This window comes from Medicago truncatula, chromosome 3 (assembly GCF_003473485.1).
Source record: "Medicago truncatula cultivar Jemalong A17 chromosome 3, MtrunA17r5.0-ANR, whole genome shotgun sequence".
Classification (NCBI taxonomy): domain Eukaryota; kingdom Viridiplantae; phylum Streptophyta; class Magnoliopsida; order Fabales; family Fabaceae; genus Medicago; species Medicago truncatula.
The window spans coordinates 50,719,432-50,741,010 of record NC_053044.1 but is presented as its reverse complement, the minus strand read 5'-3'; the positions used below and the strand labels follow the sequence as shown (position 1 = coordinate 50,741,010).

Genomic DNA, 21,579 nt, shown 5'->3' with positions numbered 1-21,579 from the left:
GGATTTGGTTTTAATAGGGAAAAAAGGGAACGAAGTGGGCCATTCTAAAACACTTTCCCCGGTTCTGAAAACTTATTCTCTTATGCTTGGCCCTTCTTTGGTTTCTAGCCATGAGCATGTCCTTATTCGGTTCCTAGCTTTTGCAATTGTCTTCCACAATTTGGACTGCTCTTCTATGAGAGGGAAATGACATGTGTTCTCCACTGAATGATATTGAAACCTTGGCAAGTCTAGCAACTAGGTGCGTGCGGTGCGGTGCGGTCTAGTTTTGTTTTGAGGTAAGAAAATACATTTGATCCAAAAATAAAATCATAAGTGGTTTGGTTTGTTTTGCTTAGCTTGTTAAAAACATGTTAAAATCATAAGAATGAAGTTTCACTATGTCGATCAACTTAGCGATAGATGACTCTTTGTTTTGAAATCTCAGCATGTTACGCTCCTTCCAAATGATCCAGTAGCCAACTAAATAATATGAAAATAAAGACAAATATCCTTCCTAAAAAAATTGGCACCACCAAACCGAACAACATGCATGCCAATGTCAGAGTGGTGCATGCTAGATATCCTCAACCACTGCATAATGGAAGCTGAAACGCTTCCAAAAAGGTCATAATTCAAAAACAAATAATTAACTAATTTTTCCTTCCCACACCCGCCTGAGCATAACAACAACGCTAGATGAAGAGCTCCACGTCAAACCAAATTATCCTTTGTTGAAATTCTTTTATTCATCAATCTCCACGCAAAATAGAAACTCTTAGGGACACCACTTTATTCTAGATGATGTTTGTGAAAGGTGCTTGATTTTGCTGAGCATCAAAGATCATCATCATATTTTAAACTCTTTTTAGCGAATAACCTTGTCTTGGATCATGTTTCCAAAACCATCCACAACAGAATTGAGCTAAATAATATTAAGCTACAAAGAACATGTTCCTCCTACCATGCAAATATTACAATTCTAATTATTTTAGATATACAAATAGTTGGGTTGATAGGAAAATATGTAAACGATCTATTATTAAAACAGGAAGATATTATAAAATATAATTAATATTAACATTACGGAGTGACGATTGACAATGATCCATTTAATATTATTTTGAAGACAACGATCTATTATATTTGTAACATATGCAATAGTCAGAAAATAGATTGATAAAATCACATAGTTTAAATAATTTCATTAACCTATTATTTTCTTAATTTGATACCAACATCCATCTTTTAAATTAGCATACTTACTTATATCATAAATCTCGATTTGAACTTGGATTTGAGAGTCTTCAAAGCTGATCATTTTTTTCTTCATAGAGTAAAATAAAATCAAGGTTTAATTGCACTTTTGACCCCCTATCTTTTTAAAAGTTGCGATTTTGGTCCCCTAACTAATTAAAATACAAAACAGCCCCCTATGTATTGGATCTTTGGCAATTTTGGCCCCCAAGGCCGCTTTTGACTTAATCTTCGCTGACGTGACACACGTAGGGTAACATCCCTTAAGTGAGGTGCCACGTGTCGACCATTGGGGGTGCTTCATAAACAACCTTAGAGTGTGTTTGGATGAGAGAATATTTTGAGGTAATGTAATGTTTTGAGGGAATTCAATTATTTTGAGGTTGATTCAAACAATAGAATTCACCTCAAAGTAGCTGAATTCCCTCAAAATATTTCCCTTAGAGTGTGTTTGGATGAGGGAATATTTTGAGGGAATTCAAATACTTTGATATGAATTCCATTGTTTGAATAATAATTTGAAGAATTTTCAAAATGATGGAAATTTATGAAGTATTTTATTCAAGTTAAATTTAAAGAATTTCAAAATTCTTCATTGTTAAAATTTTGCATTTTGGCCCTCAAATTTTCCAATTTGACCCCAATAAATTTAAAAAAAATTGCAAATTGACCCCTCAAAATTTTTGAAATTTTCAAATTGACCCCTAATTTTATTTTTCAAATTTGGCCCAAAAAAATTAAAATTTATAAAAGTTGTCCAAAAATTATGACAATATTTGTTTTTATTTCTCCATCCAAACAATAATATTTAAGAATGAAAGCAATTTAAATGAATCATTTAAATTACTTAAAATTTTAAATTCTTCAAAATTTCTCATTCTCAATTACTCCATCCAAACACACTCTTAGGGTTAGTAGGCCATTGTCTAATGGAGTGCACCAGCTTCGTCTAAAGTAATGTTGAACTCATTTAAAACAAGTTTAACAAACTCACTTGTCTGAGTCCAATGCTTTGTGTATTCTAGTGATCTGTTTTAGTGAGAAAGCAGCATGCACTACATGAGTGTCATCATTTTCCCCATCATGCTGCTGAATGTCACGACAGAGCAATTTAACTTTCTCTGAGACCTCATGCGGAAGCTCTTTCTAGATTGAAATCTGGTCCAGGTCTGATCATGCCACCCAGTCAAGTGTCAACACGTGTAGCTACAAGTTGACTCAATTGACAACGGAAAGCAATCATAAGGATTGAGATGACATCTTCCATTAGAGCCTTCCCTACAAAGTTAAGATGTCTGCAAAAGTTTAAAGTAATTCCTCAATCCTTAACCTTGATCAGACACAAGATGGCTAATAACTTAGATGTGAAATTAATATACAATTTCCCAAACATGCACAGCACATAAGATGTCAAGTACAAGGCATGTGACTAAAGAAAGCAAAGATATATGACATTTTGATCATAAAGTTCAAATTTCAAACTCATTCAGAATCAACAAATGCACAAGTTATATGTAATTTAATCAACAATATATTTGAGAACTACTACTAAAGCTAAGCTTAATTATTTGGCATATCTGCAAATGTTTTTTAAAAAAAAAGATCAAACTAAAGGGAGAAGCGTATAACTTTTGCACAAAATCATAGGAAAAAAGATCATCGAACTTTTAGAACTTATGTATCATAGGAAAAACATCGTCGTTTATTGGTTAAGTGACTTATCTGAACCAATATAAGACATAAGATAAAAGTTTAAATATGTTTTTCATCATTTGGAAGAAATGCAAGTTTGAACGACGACTTTAGTGTTAACAAATCTCAAAATGAGAATGCAATCAGATAAGTCACTTGACAAATCTCAAACTTTTAGAACATAAGTGACTTATCTGATTGCATTCTCATTTTGAGATTTGTTAACACTAAAGACGTCGTTAAAACTTGCACTTTGTCCAAATGATGAAAAACATATTCAAAAGTGTCATCGAACAAAGATGGAGATTTTCGCAGAGGAGAGGTTGGACTCGGATCATGTCTTAACAGAGATGGTTTTCTCATGTTAGGGTTAGGGTTTAGGGAAGTTGCTATAGATGGATAGCACTGGAGTGGAGGCTAGTGCTCGTTTCTATATATGTATTGGGTTTGCGTGACGCCGCTGACTTATTGGGTCGTACTCTTTGGGCCAATGACTGCTTGTGCTCTTTAGGCTTTTTAAATTGCTCGCACGGCACACGAAATTTACCATTTTACCTCCAATGATAATAACTGTCGTTCGCAATCTACGGTGGTTAACTACCATTCGCAAATTCTTCTATTGTATGTGACAAATTTTTGTTTTGTTGTGGTGGTCATCTGATTCTTATTGAAAAATCGGCTATTTAATTAATGATTTGGGTGTTAATGTTGCAGATTCAGAGACAAAATATTGCAATCACTTTAATTTTATTATATTATTGTTTGTAAGCATTTTGTCATGTTATTAATTTGAATGTTGTGACTTGTGAGTTTGTTCACATATTTATTTTTTATATTTTTCGCGATTTTGAATGATGTACTTTATCAATATGAATCATTGACTATCGTTTTGTTTTCGTAAAAAAAAATCATTAATAGGAAGAGTATTAAAAAAAAACTTAAACACCTTTTTGTCCCTAATCTTTATTTTTTGTTCATATCAGTCTCTTATTAAAAAATATGGTGCAAATATGTCCTTTAATTAATTTAATTGGTATCATGTTATTCTTTTTCAAGCGAAACCGTGGTTTTGATCTAGGAGATCCATGTAAACTAGTAAAGCAAAAAGAAAGAAATGCTCACTTACATGTCACTTGTACTACAATTAACTTTTTTTTTACCAATGCAATTAACTTTTTTTTTTAAAATTACCAATACAATTAACTTAGTTAGCCTTTATGAATATAAAATGTGATATCAATTAAACAAATTAAAGGATGTATCTACAAATTCTTTTTAAACAAGGACCGACCTGAACCCCACAACAAAGATAAAAGAAATAAAAGTGTTTACAAAGAAAGTTTCCCATTATTCTTTATGCGTAGATAGTCCACGAAAAACAATCTTTATTTATTTGCTCAGTTGCATAGTTTACGTTGTGAGTAAGTGGTTTGTGCATAGTAGAGAAGAGAGAATAATGGATGATTTCAGTGATCGGTTTCCCATCGGAATGCGTGTTCTTGCCGTTGACGATGATCCTACTTCTCTCTTGCTTTTGGAAACTCTCCTCCGATCATGTCAATACCACGGTCTGCTTCTTTTTTTATACTTTATGTCAAATTTATGTGCCGAGAGATATGGTTAATTATTTTATTATACTTTGTACCTGTTATTGCTTGGATTTCAGAATCTCTCTATTTCTACATGGTTAGAATTTTTGTTTTTCAAGTATTTCACAATTGCTCTGTTCTAGTCCTGGATATACATGCAAAGTGTACTTTGCTCGTTCTGAATAATATCTATCTTATTTATTTTTGACTTGGGATTGCAGTAACCACAACTAGTGAAGCAATAACTGCATTGACTATGTTGCAAGAAAACATAGACATGTTTGACCTGGTAATCGCTGAAGTTCACATGCCTGACATGGATGGACTCAAGCTGCTGGAACTTGTAGGACTTGAAATGGATCTTCCTGTCATAAGTAAGTTGGGGGGATCTGTTTTATAATTTTCAGCTCTTCATCTTTGTTCTGTTTCTTCATTTTCACTCTCATTTATTTATATAATTATTAATCAATGATTGTTGTTATAAATTGTTTGATTTCAGTGTTGTCTGCACATGGTGAAACGGAGCTGGTGATGAAGGCAATTTCCCACGGTGCCCGTGATTTTCTGCTGAAACCTGTGAGATTGGAGGAGCTAAGGAACATTTGGCAGCATGTAATTCGGAATAAGGAGTCCCAGTTTGTTTGGTCTGTGGAGCTGCACCGCAAGTTTCTTGAAACTGTTAATCAGTTAGGAGTTGACAGTATGTTCTTCACTCTCTCTGCAACACTAGAACTATTTTTATATCCTATCAATTTCCTCGAGCTTTACCGAATTTTATTTCTCATTTTAAACTATTAAATTATTTTTGAATATCTGGTTTATGTTTTAGTCAAGTCATGAAGTATTCCATTACTGAACTCGAGTTTAAGTCTAATGTTAATGTTGTTTTACTGGCAGAGGCTGTACCCAAAAAGATTTTTGATTTGATGAATGTTGAAAATATTACAAGGGAAGACGTGGCAACCCATCTCCAGGCATTTTTCCAGTCCTTTACACTTTAATTTATATAAGTTAAGTAATTTTTTCGCTGAATGTTTCCAGTTTATGAAATGGCTGCAGAAGTATAGACTCTTTCTGAAAAGAATGGATAGTTCTGGACATTTTCACAATAATACTATCAGATCCTTTTCACCTGCTGGGATAGTTGGTAATCTGAACACTCCAGCTGGTCTGAACGGGCAGTTTGGCCATAACTCCCGATAATCAGAATATACTTCGGGGAACGCCAATGTCCATATGGTTTGATCACTTGCAAAACAGCAAGGATATCCAGACAAATTATTTCCCCTCAAGTGAATGTTTTAGACAGATAGCTATTCTTCCTTCAGATGACAAGGCTTCTTTGTGATTCCTAGCTATGAGCATGTCCTCATTAGGTTCTAAGATTTTGCATTTTTCTTCCACAAATTAGATTGCTCTTCTAGGTTTGAGAGGGAAATTAAATGTTTTCTCCATAAATAATATTTGAAGACCTTGTTCTGTTTTAATATTTACTCATTTTATTAGATGCTTGAGACTTTATTCAATATTTAACTTGTTCATGAATTAAATTTGAGATAAAAAGGTTGAACTCAAATTGTGTAGTACTTTGCTCCCTCCAAATCTAATATAGCCCGTTTCCCACGATCTTTCTTGGTTGAAAGTGTATGTTTCAACCTTGAAGCTCTTGGTTCGAAACTGGCTTCTACCAAAAATTGTGTATAGTTTAATTTATTTGACAATTCATCAACATAACTTGTTCATGAATTAAATATTAAATATGAGATACAAAGGGTGAACTCAAATTGCGTATAGTTTGTAACAAAAAAAAAAAGTGTGTATTGTTTAATTTATTTGACTATTCATCAACAAACTAGATAATTATATACTCCCTCTAGTTTATTAAAAAAAAAAAAATTATATACTCCCTCTAGTCATTAATAAGGAAAAAACAACAAACTAGATAATTATATACTCCTCAAGGTATTTGCTTGGGATCTGGGAGTGTGCTCCTCCTTAAGGTCTCATGTTCGATTTTCCCCAATGCTAATTCAAAAAAAATAATTATATACGCCTTTTGATCATTATCATAAACAAAAAACAAATTTTTTATTCATTGAATAACTAATTTAATCTAAATTATAGACTATTTACATCAATATAGTTATAGACCTGTTTGTTTCAATCGCATATGCCAAACACAATATTAACGACCTTCCTTCCTTAAAAAAAAAATATTAACGACCTTCCTTTCAAAAAAAAGACCTTGATTATCACATATCAATGTCGTATTCTTTTCTTTGCACCTCGAACTCCTCCACCAGTGAGATCCAACTCGATAATGCACTTTTCTTTCATATGTATCGTTACCATGTTAGTGCTTACCTTTCTCACACACTTTTTAAAAGTTTAATTGATATCAACATGATAATGCACTTAGTGAGATTTGTATATTCTCTTTAATTGATTTCAATTTCAACATGAGCGGATTATATCTCCATCTTCTTACCATTAAAAGTTTACTTGTGTTTAGTTTTGCTGCGGCTATAATTGATCTTGATAAAATTTAGTTTTAAAAGTTAGATTTTGATTAAAAGTGGGATTTTTTTTGAGTTGAATGTAAAATGATTTATGTTTGAATATATTCATTAAAATTGATCCTCCCCAATTCATGTTGTTTGGATAATATGAATTAGAATTGCTTTTAGATGTATAATTAATATCAAAATAGATTTCAATTGTATTTGAAAATATTTTTAATTTCTATTTTTGTTAATCATTTACATTTATGATGCATTATTAAATTTAACATACTTGTATAAAATTTGATATATATTTTTTTTTAAAGGGATATAAAAATTATTTTGAAAGATGGATGTTATATTAGCATATTTTTTACCAAAAATATTATCATAATTTTTAATTACTTATCTAAATAAAAAAATAGGGATATATTTACATTAAAAAAATAACTATATAATTTATAGTGTCATATGATTGCCTGGGTGCACCACGTAAAAATGAGCAACATGCAGGGGCGGATCTCTTTAGAGACCCCCAGGTGCCACTGCACCCCCAATATTTATATAAATATCATATTAGGCATAATATTTACAGTATGTGATGGTGTTCTAGCGGTTACGAAGTCTGTAAATAAGTTAATTGTCACGGGTTTGATCCCTTGGCACCCTCTTTTTATATTTTTTTCATCGAATTCTTCATATTTTATACCAAAAAAGCTCCTAGCAAGAATCAAACCGGCATCCTTTAAGATAAAATCAAACATTTGCACCACCACACTAGTATACAACATTGTATAATGTTTGAAACGTTTTAATATATATTCCACAAATATTTGGCACCCCCGAGAAATGGTATCAAGATCCGCCACCGGCAACATGGTCATGAGATATGTTAGTAAATAATTATTGATAAAGTTATTAAGGGACAAAAAAGTAATAAAATATAATTTACCACGATAAATGATGTAGAAACAATTCTTGTCAACGTAATAGCCTATCCATGCAACTTGAATCAATTCTAGCTTCAGAAATCACGTTTAAGAATATATAGCCAAACACTTGTTTTTGTACTATAATTGATTTTGATAACAATGAACTCACGTTTGGTGCAACCAAACAAGCATTTGCTCATAACCAAACGCCATTAATACATTTTTAAGATGTAAAATCTAATGATTTGTATAATAGTGAGATGATGAACATAAGTATATCGAATTGAGTTCAAACTAGATAATTCACATGTAAGGAACATCAGAAAAGAACTTTGAATTTTAATTATTTTAATTCAGTTGATTGAAGAAAACTAATTATTTGGTGTAAAACCGAGGTAGCGAAATTTAAGATGGAGAAATTATGGGAAAATTTAAGATAAAGGCAGTTTTGAGAAAAGATGATTGTCTTGACACAACAAATGACAAATTCATATATCATTGACGAAAAATGGAAAGAGATAGATGATATTATTGTTGCCAATTTGCACCTAGCAATGGCAGGCTCAACACAGTATTGTCAAGTATTTATGAGAAGATTAATACAACAAAGGAGATATGTGATACTCTAATAAAATTATACGAGATATAATCATTTCACAATAAAATATTATTAAAAGGAAGACACTACACTTTTTGAACGGGTGAATCCACGTCAAACATATCACATAACACCTTGAATATGCAATTTTCTCATCTCACAACTTCTCGTTTTAGAAAAGCGGAAAATGAGTGTGTGTTGAACTTCTACTTCTGAGTTAACCATCTTTGTATGATCACCTCATCATCAACATTACCAACAATAATGCAGCTGAGAGACTATTCATTTGGACGATGTCTTTGGTGCAATTCTTGAAGAAGAGTCCATACGCAAGAATAAATAAGAAATGTTGTAGAGTTCAAAGCAAACTTTTTCGTCTAATTGATATTAACAATCTAATTGTTGTTTATATAATCACCATACCGTTGGACAACCTTTTTATTGGTGGAGTGTTTAAAAATAAAAGGGCAAATAATCATTTTCGTCTTTGAATGTAATGTGTAGTCAGGATAGTCCATCGATGTTGCATAATTACAAAATAGTCTCTAATTATGCATTCCGTTGGTCAAAATAATAACGTTAAAATGTTTTCTTTAACGTCGAAGTGTGGTGAATATATGCGTGAAGGGTTAAAACGGGGAGTATGCATGAAAGATGAAAACATGACTTGATTGGATATAAGATCATTTGTTTTTGCCGGAGACTACTTTGACTTATGAAGCGCATAATTACATACTATTTTGTTTGCTACATTTTGAGACTATTGTGGTTACTCTTTACATATGAATGTTTCGAAAAAATAAAATAAAATTTTGAATGACAATGCGGGTCAACCGGTTCAGTTTAAATCCGAACCAACTTGAGATGGTCAAACACACAAATGACTTCATCATCTTTATTAGTCTTCCCAAAATGACGTTGAGCAATGATATTTGAACAATCATGTGCTAACAACTTCTATGACAACCTCCTTTTTCTCTCTTCTCATTGGTCAAAAACAATGGAGAAAGAAAAATGAAGAGAGAGTAAAAATATAAGGTGGTTCTCATTGTTCAAAAACAATGGAGAAAGAAAAATAGAGAGAGAGTAAAAATATAACGTGAGTATGAGAGAGAAAATTGTCTAAAATTGTCAAAAAAATAGTTGTACAAATATAATTTCTCAATAACCTTTACTTATTTCCTCTGTTTCATTGCGCGTAGTAGAGAAGAGAGAATTATGGACGACTCCAGTGACCGGTTTCCAATCGGAATGCGTGTTCTCGCCGTCGACGGCGATTCCACTCATCTCTCGGATTTAGAAACTCGTCTCCGATCATGTCAATACCACGGTCTGCTTCTTTTCTTTTTTCTGCCCATTTTTGTTTGATTTATTCATACTTTATGTCCAATTTATGTGTATAATGCATGATGATCATAATTGATAAGTAAAGGATATGTATATGCAGAGAGATACGGTAATTCTTTGATTGATTTAGATATGATTTTAGTTTGTTGGAAATTCTGCATAGGTCCGTCCCTAGCCGCCTAATTGCGGCATTTGCTGCCTTGGCATTGAGATTGAGGTGGTTAATTTAGTCCCACATTGTTTAGATATGACCTGAATAGTGTTCATAAATGTGTATTTGCAATTATAGAAATTCAAACAAAGAACTTACTTTGAATTCATTTGGACTTTGGAATCAATCAAATCTAACTAGTAAATCAAAAAGATGTTGTGTTGATGAAAAGAGTAGTGATTTTGGATCAAAGACTTCAAAGTCATAGTATGTTTGAGTTAGTTTCACAAACTCACTGTTATAGTATATAGAAACAATTTATACACATTTTGCTTCTTCTTAAGATGTTTATGTATGGTTGGGGATTGCAGTAACGACAACTAGTCAAGCAAAAACGGCATTGACTATGTTGCGAGAAAACAAAGACAAGTTTGACCTGGTAATCGCTGATGTGCACCTGCCTGACATGGATGGACTTAAGCTGCTTGAACTTGTGGAACTTGAGACGGACCTTCCGGTCGTCGTAAGTAAGTGGGGGGATCTGTTCTGTAATCTTCAGTTCTTCATCTTTGCTTTGTTTCTTCATTTTCACTCTCATTTATTCATATAATTATTAATCAATGATTGTTTGGTGAACGTTTGTTGTTTTATTTCAGTGTTGTCTGAATCTAGCGATAATGAGCTAGTGATGAAGGCAGTTTTCCATGGTGCCTCTGATTTTCTGGTGAAACCTGTGAGATTACAGGAGCTAAAGACCATTTGGCAGCATGTAATTCGGAAGAAGAAGGACAATGAGGACCTATCAGCTCAGAAGAAGTCCCAGTCTGTTTGGTCTGTGGAGCTGCACCACAAATTTGTTGCTGCTGTTAATCAGTTAGGCATTGACAGTATGTTCTCCACTCTGTCCGCAACACAAACAATTTTTATATCCTATCAATTTCCTCGAGCTTGACCGATTTTTATTTCTCATTTTACATTATCAAAGTGTTTTTTTAATTTATTTTCAATCTGACGTTGAAAAAAACTTATGATGATAGGTGCTACATGGTATAAATTTCATTTCTCAATTATCACTCAAATTTACGCCGTGTCATGAAGTGTTTCATTACTGAACTTGAGTGAGTCTCATGTTAATGTTGTTTTACTGGCAGAGGCTGTACCTGAAAAGATTCTTGGTTTGATGAATGTTGAAAATATTACAAGGGAGGACGTGGCGAGCCATCTCCGGGCAATTTTCTAGTCCTTTACGCTTTAATTTATCTCAGTTAAATCATTTCTTTCACTGAATGTTTCTGGTTGATGAAATGGCTGCAGAAGTATAGACTTATTGACTATGTGAAGAAAGTTAGCTCTGTGGCAAACCAACATGCTAGTAGTTTGGTGGCAGCCTCAAGGAGTGCAGATCAGGATGAAGACAAAGATGAGGATAAAGAGAATGGTCATGACAATGAGGACCCATGAGCTCAGAAGAAGCCCCCTGTTGTTTGGTCTGTAAATGTCAAGCGAATGCATCACAACAATAACTAGTTTTTTTTATTTGAGGTTTATTTCATGACTTCCGTTTTTTCTGGAAAAACCTCCTATTCCGCCAAAGAGCAAGTTATGATTGGTAGGTTTTAATCTTTTTTTTGGTTACAATTGGTAGGTTTTAATCTGCGATGCGGTGTTTTTGTTATGTTTTCTTTTGCATTATTTAGCCTTGTTATATTTAAAATTATATTTGTCGAGTTCAATTTTTAAGAGGGGAGGAGACCGAAATCCCTCTTAGACCATTTTTTGCTTTCCCTCAAATTGGGAGATTTGGAAGGGAGGGAAGATGGCTGCCTCTTGCATTGAGTTTGGTTGAATAACATAAGCCTTCAATTTATCAATGTGAGAAGGTGGCCACTTGTCGTTCCAGAAATTTACTTTAAGACCATTCCCCTCGCGACAATGAAGACGACAATGAAGATTTTGATTCACATGGTTCCAATTCTTACACATGCCTCTCCTAAAATCTGAACCAATACGGTCTTGAGATATCCGCGGAATGACAGAGGAGCCACACTTGTACTTAGCTCGGATAATTCTCACCCAAAGATCATCTTTCCTTTTACATATTTGTCATTCCGCTTTCATGAGGGACACTTGGTTCATAGATTGCACCGTATTGAGTCCCAACCCCCCAACTTTTTAGGAGTGCAAATTTTCTCCCAAGAGATAGGGTGAATTTTGTGTGCGAGCTCAGTATCGTCCCAAATAAAATCTATACATATTATGTCAACCTCATCACAAATTTGTATAGGAACCATAGTGGATTGCATAGCGTAGCTAAGAAGCGCTCGACCTTTCTTCACCTTGTCAAGTATAAACCTGAAAGAGCTATTTTTTTACTCTTTTATGGATAAGAGGAACACCAAGAAATTTTCCAAGCTCTTATGTGTCTTGGAAACCAACCTCATCACATATCTTCCTTCCTGACTGTCAAGGAACATTTCTAGAAAAATAAATTCTAGTCTTGTCCTTACTCACTTTTTGCCCCAAACTCGTGCAAAACAAATCTAAGATAAGGTTAGTATAATGAATTTGCTCACCTTTAGCTCTTTTTATGCTAAAAAATCAATTGAAAAAGGAAAATTCACATTGTGTCAAACACCCCCGGACAAAGATTAGCCACGGTGGAAACTTCTTTGATATGACATGCTAAGCAAATAGAACTATAATACTTCATTTGAGGTGTTTGGTAATAGTGTTTCCACCATCAAAATTCAAATACGATATCTTCTACTCCTTATTGTCACTGTTATAAACCAAAAGAAATTCACGAAATCACCGTGATTAAAATGTTTGTTATTTGCAATAATAAATTTTCTAGACATTGAACTTTCATTCTAGGCTCTATTTGACAAGACAAACTTTGAGCCTCTAAGTTATAGTTTTTTTTTAAGGAAAGTTATAGTTTATAAGCTGATATAAATTTTTTTGGACAAAAATAAATTATATTCATTCAAGTAGATACAACAAAAACTCAAAATAGCTAAAAACAAAAATAATGAATTTGTAAATAAATTAACACCCGTGTTAATAATTATATCATAAAACGGTAAAATATATATAAGCGTATACATGTGAATATATTAAAGTGTGAAGTACTCATGCTTTAGATTTAAAAAATGGCAACTCTAAAGTCATTGATTACATGTAAATTGAATTAAAGTTAATCATTCAACCTTAATCAAATAAACATTGCACTAACAGAAAAAATAGTTCATGGTCACATACCTAAAGAATCTAAACAACTTACGTCTCATAATGCATCGTTTTGAAGGGTTTTTAATATATTTTTTTGACGTGATTTGGAGGTTATTTATCACCTCTATAATCTAAGAAGCACAAATTTGAAAGTATATAAAATACAATTAAAATATTATTTTTTAGATTTTATTTTGTGTTTTGTTAATGTACATTGAATTTTTCTATAGTAATATACATTGAATTTGATTTATTTGTAAATAGCAACCCCGAATATAAATGCACAAATTTGAAAGTATATAAAATACAATTAAAATATTATTTTTTAGATTTTATTTTGTGTTTTGTTAATGTACATTGAATTTTTCTATAGAAATATACATTGAATTTGATTTATTTGTAAATACCAACCCCAAATATAACTTTCTAAAACTACAAGTTCTTACGTGTCTAACGACAAAAACAATATTATCCAGGTGGCACTTATTAATGCAAAAAATAACACTCAAATTGTCACCTCTCTTTCTCTCCCCTCCTACACTAAATAATGTACTAATCGAATACTTTACTAGAAGTGATTACTACTTAGTACATAAGCCAAAAAAATTACTATTAATTAGTATAATGTTTTTGTGGAAATTAGTTATAATGTGGTGAGCACTATATGAAGCGGTGTAAGAGATTACATATAATATAACTGCATTTCTTTAGGTGTAGTCTATTGTTAATGCTGCTAGATGATATAAAAGAAAAATAGCTATTAGGAGATATCAAACCACTTGAATCAATTTTAATAACTCCAAGTAATAAATAAGGTTCTGGCCCTTGGACATGAAAATCAAGCTGAAAATACTAGAACAACAAACAACGTTTGATATGTTATCTCTTAACATCAGACACGGATTCCCTTGTTTTTGGGACAAATTCACACGGTTCTCATCTTGATGATCCGTGTGCATGTTCATACTAAATGACAATTACAAATCATAGCTTTCTCAAAAGTTGAACATGCTTACGACCAATTCATGCAAGAATTTGTGTTTAAAAGAAAAAACTTTCTCCACAAGATTACTAAAAGCAGAATTTATAATGATCTTAATTCTTAAACATGTTGTTTGATTCTTTATCTGCATTGTATAAACCGCCATCGATCGATATCTTTCATCTTAGCCTTCACTCACGTCACCTTTGATAAATGCCTAACACAAACAAAAATTTCTTCCTTAATTTCTTCTATTGGCGCCACCTAAGTTTTCTAATGCATTTCACTCATGGTAACGTGTGGTTGAATTAGCCAAACCTATATCAAATCATCAATAAATATATATTGAGTCATTTTTAAGACCTACGTGTTTAATGTTGCTTCTTTTTTTCCCTATATATCTCACTTTTTCGCATCATGAAGTGAATGAAAAAAGATGGGGAGAGTTAAGCTTCAGATCAAAAAGATTGAGAACATAACAAATAGACAGGTTACTTTCTCAAAGAGAAGGAATGGTTTAATCAAGAAAGCTTATGAACTTTCTGTTCTATGCGATGTTGATGTCGGTCTCATCATGTTTTCTCCATCTGGGAGAGCCACTCTCTTCTCTGGCAATAGAAGGTTTGGAACATAATTCTCTGTTTTTTATTTTTATTTTTTACAAAATGATTTGAATGTATAAATAAATGAACTTATTCTCACTTTTTAATATATGCTTTGAAGCATTGAAGAAATCCTAGAACGATATATAAATCTTCCAGACAGTGAACGTGGAAGGTAAGTGATTCCCTGGATTTGGATTTGTTGCGACAATTTCACACATTCACACGGCCAGCACATCGTTGGCTGTTTGATCGAGATCAAACAGTTTAAATTTCATTCAATGCGCAATTTAACGCCGATCTTGATCCAACAACCACCGACGTGTTGACTGCGTGAATTGTTGACTGCAACAAATCCAAATCCAAATTCGTAATTCCATATGTTCTTATACCAGTACATCATACTGATACTTATTTTATCCTAATGTTGGTGGTACCTTTGATTTGTCTGAACTTTTGTTACCGTGCAACTATGAAGGATGCATAATCAAGAGGTGAGTAGTTCATTTAGCCTTGTATCATTGTATAATGTTTTTAGTTTGAACTGAACATCAATTTACAAATGTTCTTGGGAATATTGTTTTGAAATTACAAATTATGATTGTCTCTGTAGCACATCCGAAAGGTGCTTAGAAAGTTGAAAGCTGAAACTGATCAGATATGCCAAGCTCCTAGGTATTTTCCACAGCTCATTTTTAGTTTGATTAATTCATATTTACCATAGGGTTTTAATTGTAATCTACTAATAATAATTGGCTCGTACACGCTTTCTGTCTTCTAAACATTTTAATTATGTTGTTGCAGCCCTACAATTACAGACTTCCAACTAAAGGTATTTGTTAATAATTAAGCATTGTATATTATCATTCAGATTATACATTTTGAACTTCAAATAATGTTATATATGTTGGATTAATAAATCTATGTGAACTTCAGGAGGTTCAAAGAGAAATATTTATTTGCAAGTCTCAATTGGAAGAGATGGAGAATCGACTAAGGTTTCTCTCCCTTTATCATTGCTTAATTACTACTTATAAGTTATCATTTAATTAACTAAAAACCAAAACCAGATTCTGAAATGTTCTGAAGGAAAAGAGCACATTCATCCCTTTTTCATGCTATAATTTGTAGGATATTTGAAGGAGATCCTTCAGAGATTACCACATTGTGTGAGGCGGAATATCGTGAACAAGTCCTGCAGGAAACTCTAAAACAAGTGCAACTGCGAAAAGTAAGTTTTATAACATACAAGATAACACTATACACGTGAAATATCTTTATCGTAGCTAATTATTGGTTGCAAATTTGCAACTATAAATTAATTATTATGATTAGGTACATCTTACAAAAACTGTAGATGTAGATGGATTTATTGCTGGAACTACAGAGAATGCATTAGGCTGGTTTTCTCAGGGAGATACCAATGATCAGATTCTAAACTTTGCCAATGCTTACAACCCTTCTCCTCTCAGGTACTTTTTATTGCCATTGATTCGATTGTACATTCCAAGTGAATTTGTATCAAATTGTTTATTGCTCTTATTTCTGAATACAGTGATCACCAATCACTGAGTACTGTTGTCGATATGGTAACGCCAACTTCGACCCTTCTGAACTCTGCAAACGTCGATCACAATTGTCAAATTAGTCCCAGGGATGCTGCAGAGGCTGACATTAGTAATACACTAAGTACTCAGTTTGGACAAGTTATGGACACCAGTTTGTCCTCTTGGGAGCACCTCCATCAATTAGGTACTTAATTGAATAAATTCCAAGTATAATTAACTGTAGTTGTGCTGTAACTTGATTTGATAATGCACATTAGTTGAATAAATAATTACTGAAAATTTACTTTTTATTTGGTATTTCAGTTTGATATATTGATGATAAGATTGTCATAAAACTAATAGTTCCCAAGTGTAGTTTTGGAGTCATTGTTTTGTAATGAAATTTGTACACTGATGTTTGAACTATTTGCAGAGAGAGGACCACTGGCAGTTGCAGAGACAAGAGAAGGGCATCTGTTTGAGCAGTATTTTTCTCAATTTAGTCCGTCAAATATCTTAATAACTAATCATGGTCAACTTCAAACATGATATATGGTGGTGTCTATGTACATGTTTTCTAGGAAATGCATTTGCATTTTCTCAGCTAGCAGCTGAAATGAGATGGTTTAGATTTGTTTGTATCGATATTCATGACTTGTATGTGTGTAGTAGAATTGAATTGGTTGAATTTAGTTGCTATTTGCTAGAATTTGATGAATCAGATGATCGGGTAAGTAACTTCTTTCTCTTTTGGATTACCTAAAAAGTAAACATGGATTGCACTCGCAAATTTTAACCTAAATAGATTAGTAGTTTGAGTGTTATCAATTTTTTCATACCCATTAGTAAGTGGATCACAGTGCAAATACTATTGTAATTTAGATCAAGTTTAATTGCCTTGTAAATTTCATATACGCACATTGTTAAGCACACTTACAGTTCGTTTGGTAGGCGAGAGTTTGCTGCGAGAGAGATATTGAAGAGAGAAAAAGCAAAGAGATGGCTTATTTCTATCGTTTGGAGCATAGTAAAATGCCACCCACTTTTTGAGTCTCCTCTGATGTGCGAAGAAAGGGAGAGAGGCCATGTTATTTCCATAGTTACCCCTCTTTCTCTCAAAGTGTCTTTCATGTTATCTATATTTACTTTATAGCATTTTTTTTCTTTCAGGGAATAGTTTATAGCATTGTTACGTTCTAAAAACACATAAAAGTGTGTGAATTAATTAGTTAATTAAATCAAAATAAATAATTTATTTTACTTTAAATAATCACTTCATTTGTAAAAGTTAATTAAATCAAAGTGTTGAGAGTTTGGAGGAGTACCAACAAAGATACAACTTTAAAGATTGTCGTCTCTTATCACACATCTCCAAACACTTTGTGTGAAAAAACCCTTACGCAACAAGCACACAAAATTCTCAAAGTCATAGCCAAATAAACCAGTTGGTCTCTTTACCCTACAACCATCTCTACTTCACTGCTCCATCGGTTCATGCCGAACCACGTTGAAGGCCACAAATTTGAGAATGTTCCTAAAACTGCCTGGCGTTAAGTACAACATTTATTTTACCATTTTAATCTTTTGGTGCACCAGTGGACTACGCTCAAAGGAGTCCATGCTACCTTATCATATATATATGTTCATATCCCCAAAAAGACAGTAACAGATATGTTTGTGTTTAAATTGATAAAATTTGATTAACAAAGTTACCGTACACACAAATTATTAAATAAAAAAAGCAACAGCAATTAACTCACATAAAATGCTTAGAGCAGGCTGAATGGCAGGAGAAGCATTTATATTTCAGTGAATAGCATACACTAATGTAATGGCAATGCCACTCAAGGTCAGCACAAGGACAAACCATTCTGGTCATATCTAATGTGAAAGTATACAAGTTAAACTGCAACTTGCCCACTAAAATTTCAATACCTAAATATGCAAAAAAAAAAAAAAAAAAAAAAAAAGTATAGATTCCTTGACCATAAGTTAATAGCCAGTTAAGGTGACTGCTACTTCCCATATACTCAGCTTGAAATAACTTCTCAGTTAAGTCATATACCAACCCCTTGCGCAAGTAGCATGCTTCTTGTGCAAAACATATTAAGCTCCATAAAATCATTGAACCACTTCAAAAAATAACCAAGTTTCATCCAACTCCCTCACTCGAATTAAAACAGATAACTTGGTAAATGAGGAGGCGAAGGCAGGTTAGCCACGTATTTATACTGTTACAATGTAAAGATGCCATGTCATTGAAATAGCCAAAGTAAAGTCTTAAGGAATGTGATGAAAAAATAACCACCTTGTACTGCTTGTATTTCTCCCGAGTAGCTTCAAATGACCCTTCCCGTCTTGACATATACAGATCATGTAAGATGAGAACACATTCTTTCAACTCAACTGGTTTATACCCAGAGTATTCTTGCAGGGCTGATGGCTGTCACATACAAAAAATTAATCATAAATGCATTGAACCACCAACCATCAATGTTAATTTGGTAATACTAACACTTTTACGTATAAAGTAAGCCATTAATTATATGATCAAATACTTGCCCAGGGATAAGTTTTGGGCCAAACAATGAATCTAGCAAGCAATGTGATCGACGCAGCAACCAAAGAAGGCAAGAACCTCACACAAGCATAATCCAATAAACTTAGCTCAGCAAGATAGTTACTTAGAAATTCAAACTGCAAATTTGAAGCCTGAAAGAAAGAAGGAAAGTAAAACAAACAAACAACAATCAAAACACCTAACAACGCTTTCAAAATGTCCAAAACATAGATAAACAACTAAAAAACTAAACTCACGTTTTTCTTCTTACAGACAATTTCATTAAACCTCCTGTATCACAGAAACTACAATAATTAGTCTATTGTCTTTTCGATTTTCTTAACATAATTGACATTTTCAAAAACAAAATAATTAATAAACAGATTTGGCAATCTCTTGCCTTAAAAAAGTCTTAACAGTGGGACTGCCCAGATCATTATCTAGGGTCTTAAGTATGTCAGTTTCCATCTCTAAAACCTGCATTGATAGCAATAAACAAGAGAAGCAAAATAAGGGAGCATTGACACAGTCACAAAACAAATTTAAATCCTTTTTTTTTGGTAAACTAAAGTATCCCCATACAGTACACAACTGTTGAGACCAATCTCTCGAGATAATTAAGATCCTTTTTAGCAGTTGATCTCTCCTAAAATATGTTTTCCATACACACTAACAAGGAATTGAATCCCCGACTAAATTATTAAGGCACCCAAACCTATAATACTTGTGTCACACTAGATCGGTATTAGAAGTTAGAACCATATATAGCTTTACCTCATCTCTGTTGTATGTATTATCGGTAATAAAGCATAATTCTTCAACATGGGGTGGGTTAATATCTTCATACTTCCTTTTATGATCAAAAAAATAAAATCAATCAATCATAATGTTCAAGAAAATAAAAAGAAAAATCATTCACAAAATTCAAAGCGGGTATAGAAGGCTTACGATGCAATGTACATGGATGAAACACCCAGCAATTGAAGCTTGACCCTACAGATAGGGTAATAAGATAGGAACCTATCTATGTATGAAACAGCGCGATGAAGTGTATCGTTTTGAAGCTTGTATTCTTCAACAACTTCTACTAACCAATCAATCAATATTCCTCTCATTTTTGGATCAATGTCTCTCTGAACTATATCCATGTAATCCTTCATTGGTCTTCTCTTTGTCTCCATCTAAGTACAAAAACATCGAATCTCGATCAAATATTTAAATATATATATATATATATATATATATATATATATATATATATATATATATACAATTTTGAAATAGTGTGTAAAGACCCATAAGATTACCTCGATGGATCGAAGATAGTTATAAGCACTGGAAACAACAGGAGCATCAAACTTTTCATGGGTAGTTGATTCTTCACCAATGCTATTGGTCTTCTCGGACGCAGTTGGCAGAGTTTGAGGAACAGTGAGATTGGTTGTTGAATTGGGAAGTTCACCCAACACGACACGTTTGTTCATGTGATTTTGGGTTTCGTTGGTTTTCCTCTTTGCAGAGCGAGTCTCAACCATTTTGTTCTTGTTCTTTTTTGGAACAGAGAAAACGAAGAGTGGAATGATAGGACTCTTCTTCCTTAAATCTCTCAATTATCATTTAATTCAGTTTCCTAATCCACGAATCTTGTTTTGGCGATTGGGGTTTTTAAATTTTGTTTTCGAGCCAAAATGTTTTTCAAGTTTAATTTGGCGGAGTAATTGAATATTTTAGTTTCAGAACTAAAGTTTAATTACGATTTCATATAGCGGGCTGGTTGCCGCTCTTTCCTCTCCCCCGTCCCAATACAATAAATAAATGCTATCGGGTAACCAAAATAAAAGTATAATACAAATGTTTATTTAGACGAGGGTTAATTAAGTTTTTAGTTTTTATAAATATTCTTAGTTTTGTTTTTAATCCCTGCAAAATAAAATTATATTTTTTAGTTCCTATGACATTTTCTTTAAGCATTTTTGGGACCAAAAATGTTAATGGATATGTGACATTTTCCTTAAGCATTTTTTGGACCAAAAATGTTAATGGATATTTTTTATAGAGATTAAAAATACGGATTGAAAATTTTTATAGAGGCTAAAAATACCAATGAAAATTTTTATAGAGACTAAAAGGTGTAATTTTATTTTATACGGATTAAAAACAAAATTCTTAATATTTACGGGGACCATTTACTTAATTAACCATTCTTAATATTTACGGGGACCATTTACTTAATTAACCATTTACACAAATATATACTTCTTAATTATAAACAATTATTTATTTTTTAAATTAATTGAGTAAAAATATACATAATCACATACATCATTTATTAAATAAATTTAAAATAAAAAATTATTTATAATTGAGATCGGAGAGAGTACATGCATTTATATGGTTTACAAGTGTTAACTTGTTTTTCTATCTTTTCAGGTCGTTCTTTCTCTTTGAGATCATTAATCACGCTGAATATATTACACTGAGATTCCTTAAAAAAAAAATGATATATTACATTGAGATTTTTTTTTTTTTTGAGGGAATATATTACATTGAGATATAATGTTGAAAATCACATGTCTAAATAACACGACTGATAAAAATAAGTGCATGTAGG

At 32.6% G+C, this 21,579-nt stretch overlaps 4 protein-coding genes across 4 annotated transcripts; 3 read left to right on the top strand and 1 right to left on the bottom strand.

Moving 5' to 3' along the window:
- Positions 1–4,351: 4,351 nt before the first annotated feature.
- On the top strand, positions 4,352–6,043 carry LOC120575837 (two-component response regulator ARR12). The gene is made up of 5 exons (XM_039831789.1): positions 4,352–4,496; positions 4,739–4,891; positions 5,017–5,217; positions 5,415–5,491; positions 5,577–6,043. Exons 1-5 carry the CDS (start codon positions 4,385–4,387, stop codon positions 5,718–5,720), a joined length of 687 nt encoding a protein of 228 aa, XP_039687723.1. The 5' UTR covers positions 4,352–4,384; the 3' UTR covers positions 5,721–6,043.
- A 3,673-nt stretch (positions 6,044–9,716) lies between these two features.
- On the top strand, positions 9,717–11,721 carry LOC25489924 (two-component response regulator ORR23). Its single transcript, XM_013606282.3, has 5 exons — positions 9,717–9,878; positions 10,418–10,573; positions 10,703–10,933; positions 11,198–11,274; positions 11,361–11,721. The coding sequence occupies exons 1-5, from the start codon at positions 9,767–9,769 to the stop codon at positions 11,505–11,507; spliced, it is 723 nt and encodes a 240-aa protein (XP_013461736.3). The 5' UTR covers positions 9,717–9,766; the 3' UTR covers positions 11,508–11,721.
- A 2,901-nt stretch (positions 11,722–14,622) lies between these two features.
- LOC25489922 (agamous-like MADS-box protein AGL104) lies at positions 14,623–17,166 on the top strand. Its single transcript, XM_024780098.2, has 10 exons — positions 14,623–14,880; positions 14,983–15,036; positions 15,340–15,355; positions 15,475–15,536; positions 15,666–15,693; positions 15,798–15,859; positions 15,993–16,092; positions 16,197–16,333; positions 16,417–16,613; positions 16,842–17,166. Exons 1-10 carry the CDS (start codon positions 14,696–14,698, stop codon positions 16,955–16,957), a joined length of 957 nt encoding a protein of 318 aa, XP_024635866.2. The 5' UTR covers positions 14,623–14,695; the 3' UTR covers positions 16,958–17,166.
- Positions 17,167–18,136: 970 nt separating this feature from the next.
- LOC25489921 (putative cyclin-A3-1) lies at positions 18,137–20,684 on the bottom strand. The gene is made up of 8 exons (XM_024778457.2): positions 20,276–20,684; positions 19,917–20,149; positions 19,743–19,818; positions 19,369–19,445; positions 19,226–19,259; positions 18,971–19,120; positions 18,717–18,851; positions 18,137–18,639 (listed from the first exon to the last, which is right to left on the bottom strand). Exons 1-8 carry the CDS (start codon positions 20,501–20,503, stop codon positions 18,583–18,585), a joined length of 990 nt encoding a protein of 329 aa, XP_024634225.1. The 5' UTR covers positions 20,504–20,684; the 3' UTR covers positions 18,137–18,582.
- Positions 20,685–21,579: the final 895 nt, after the last annotated feature.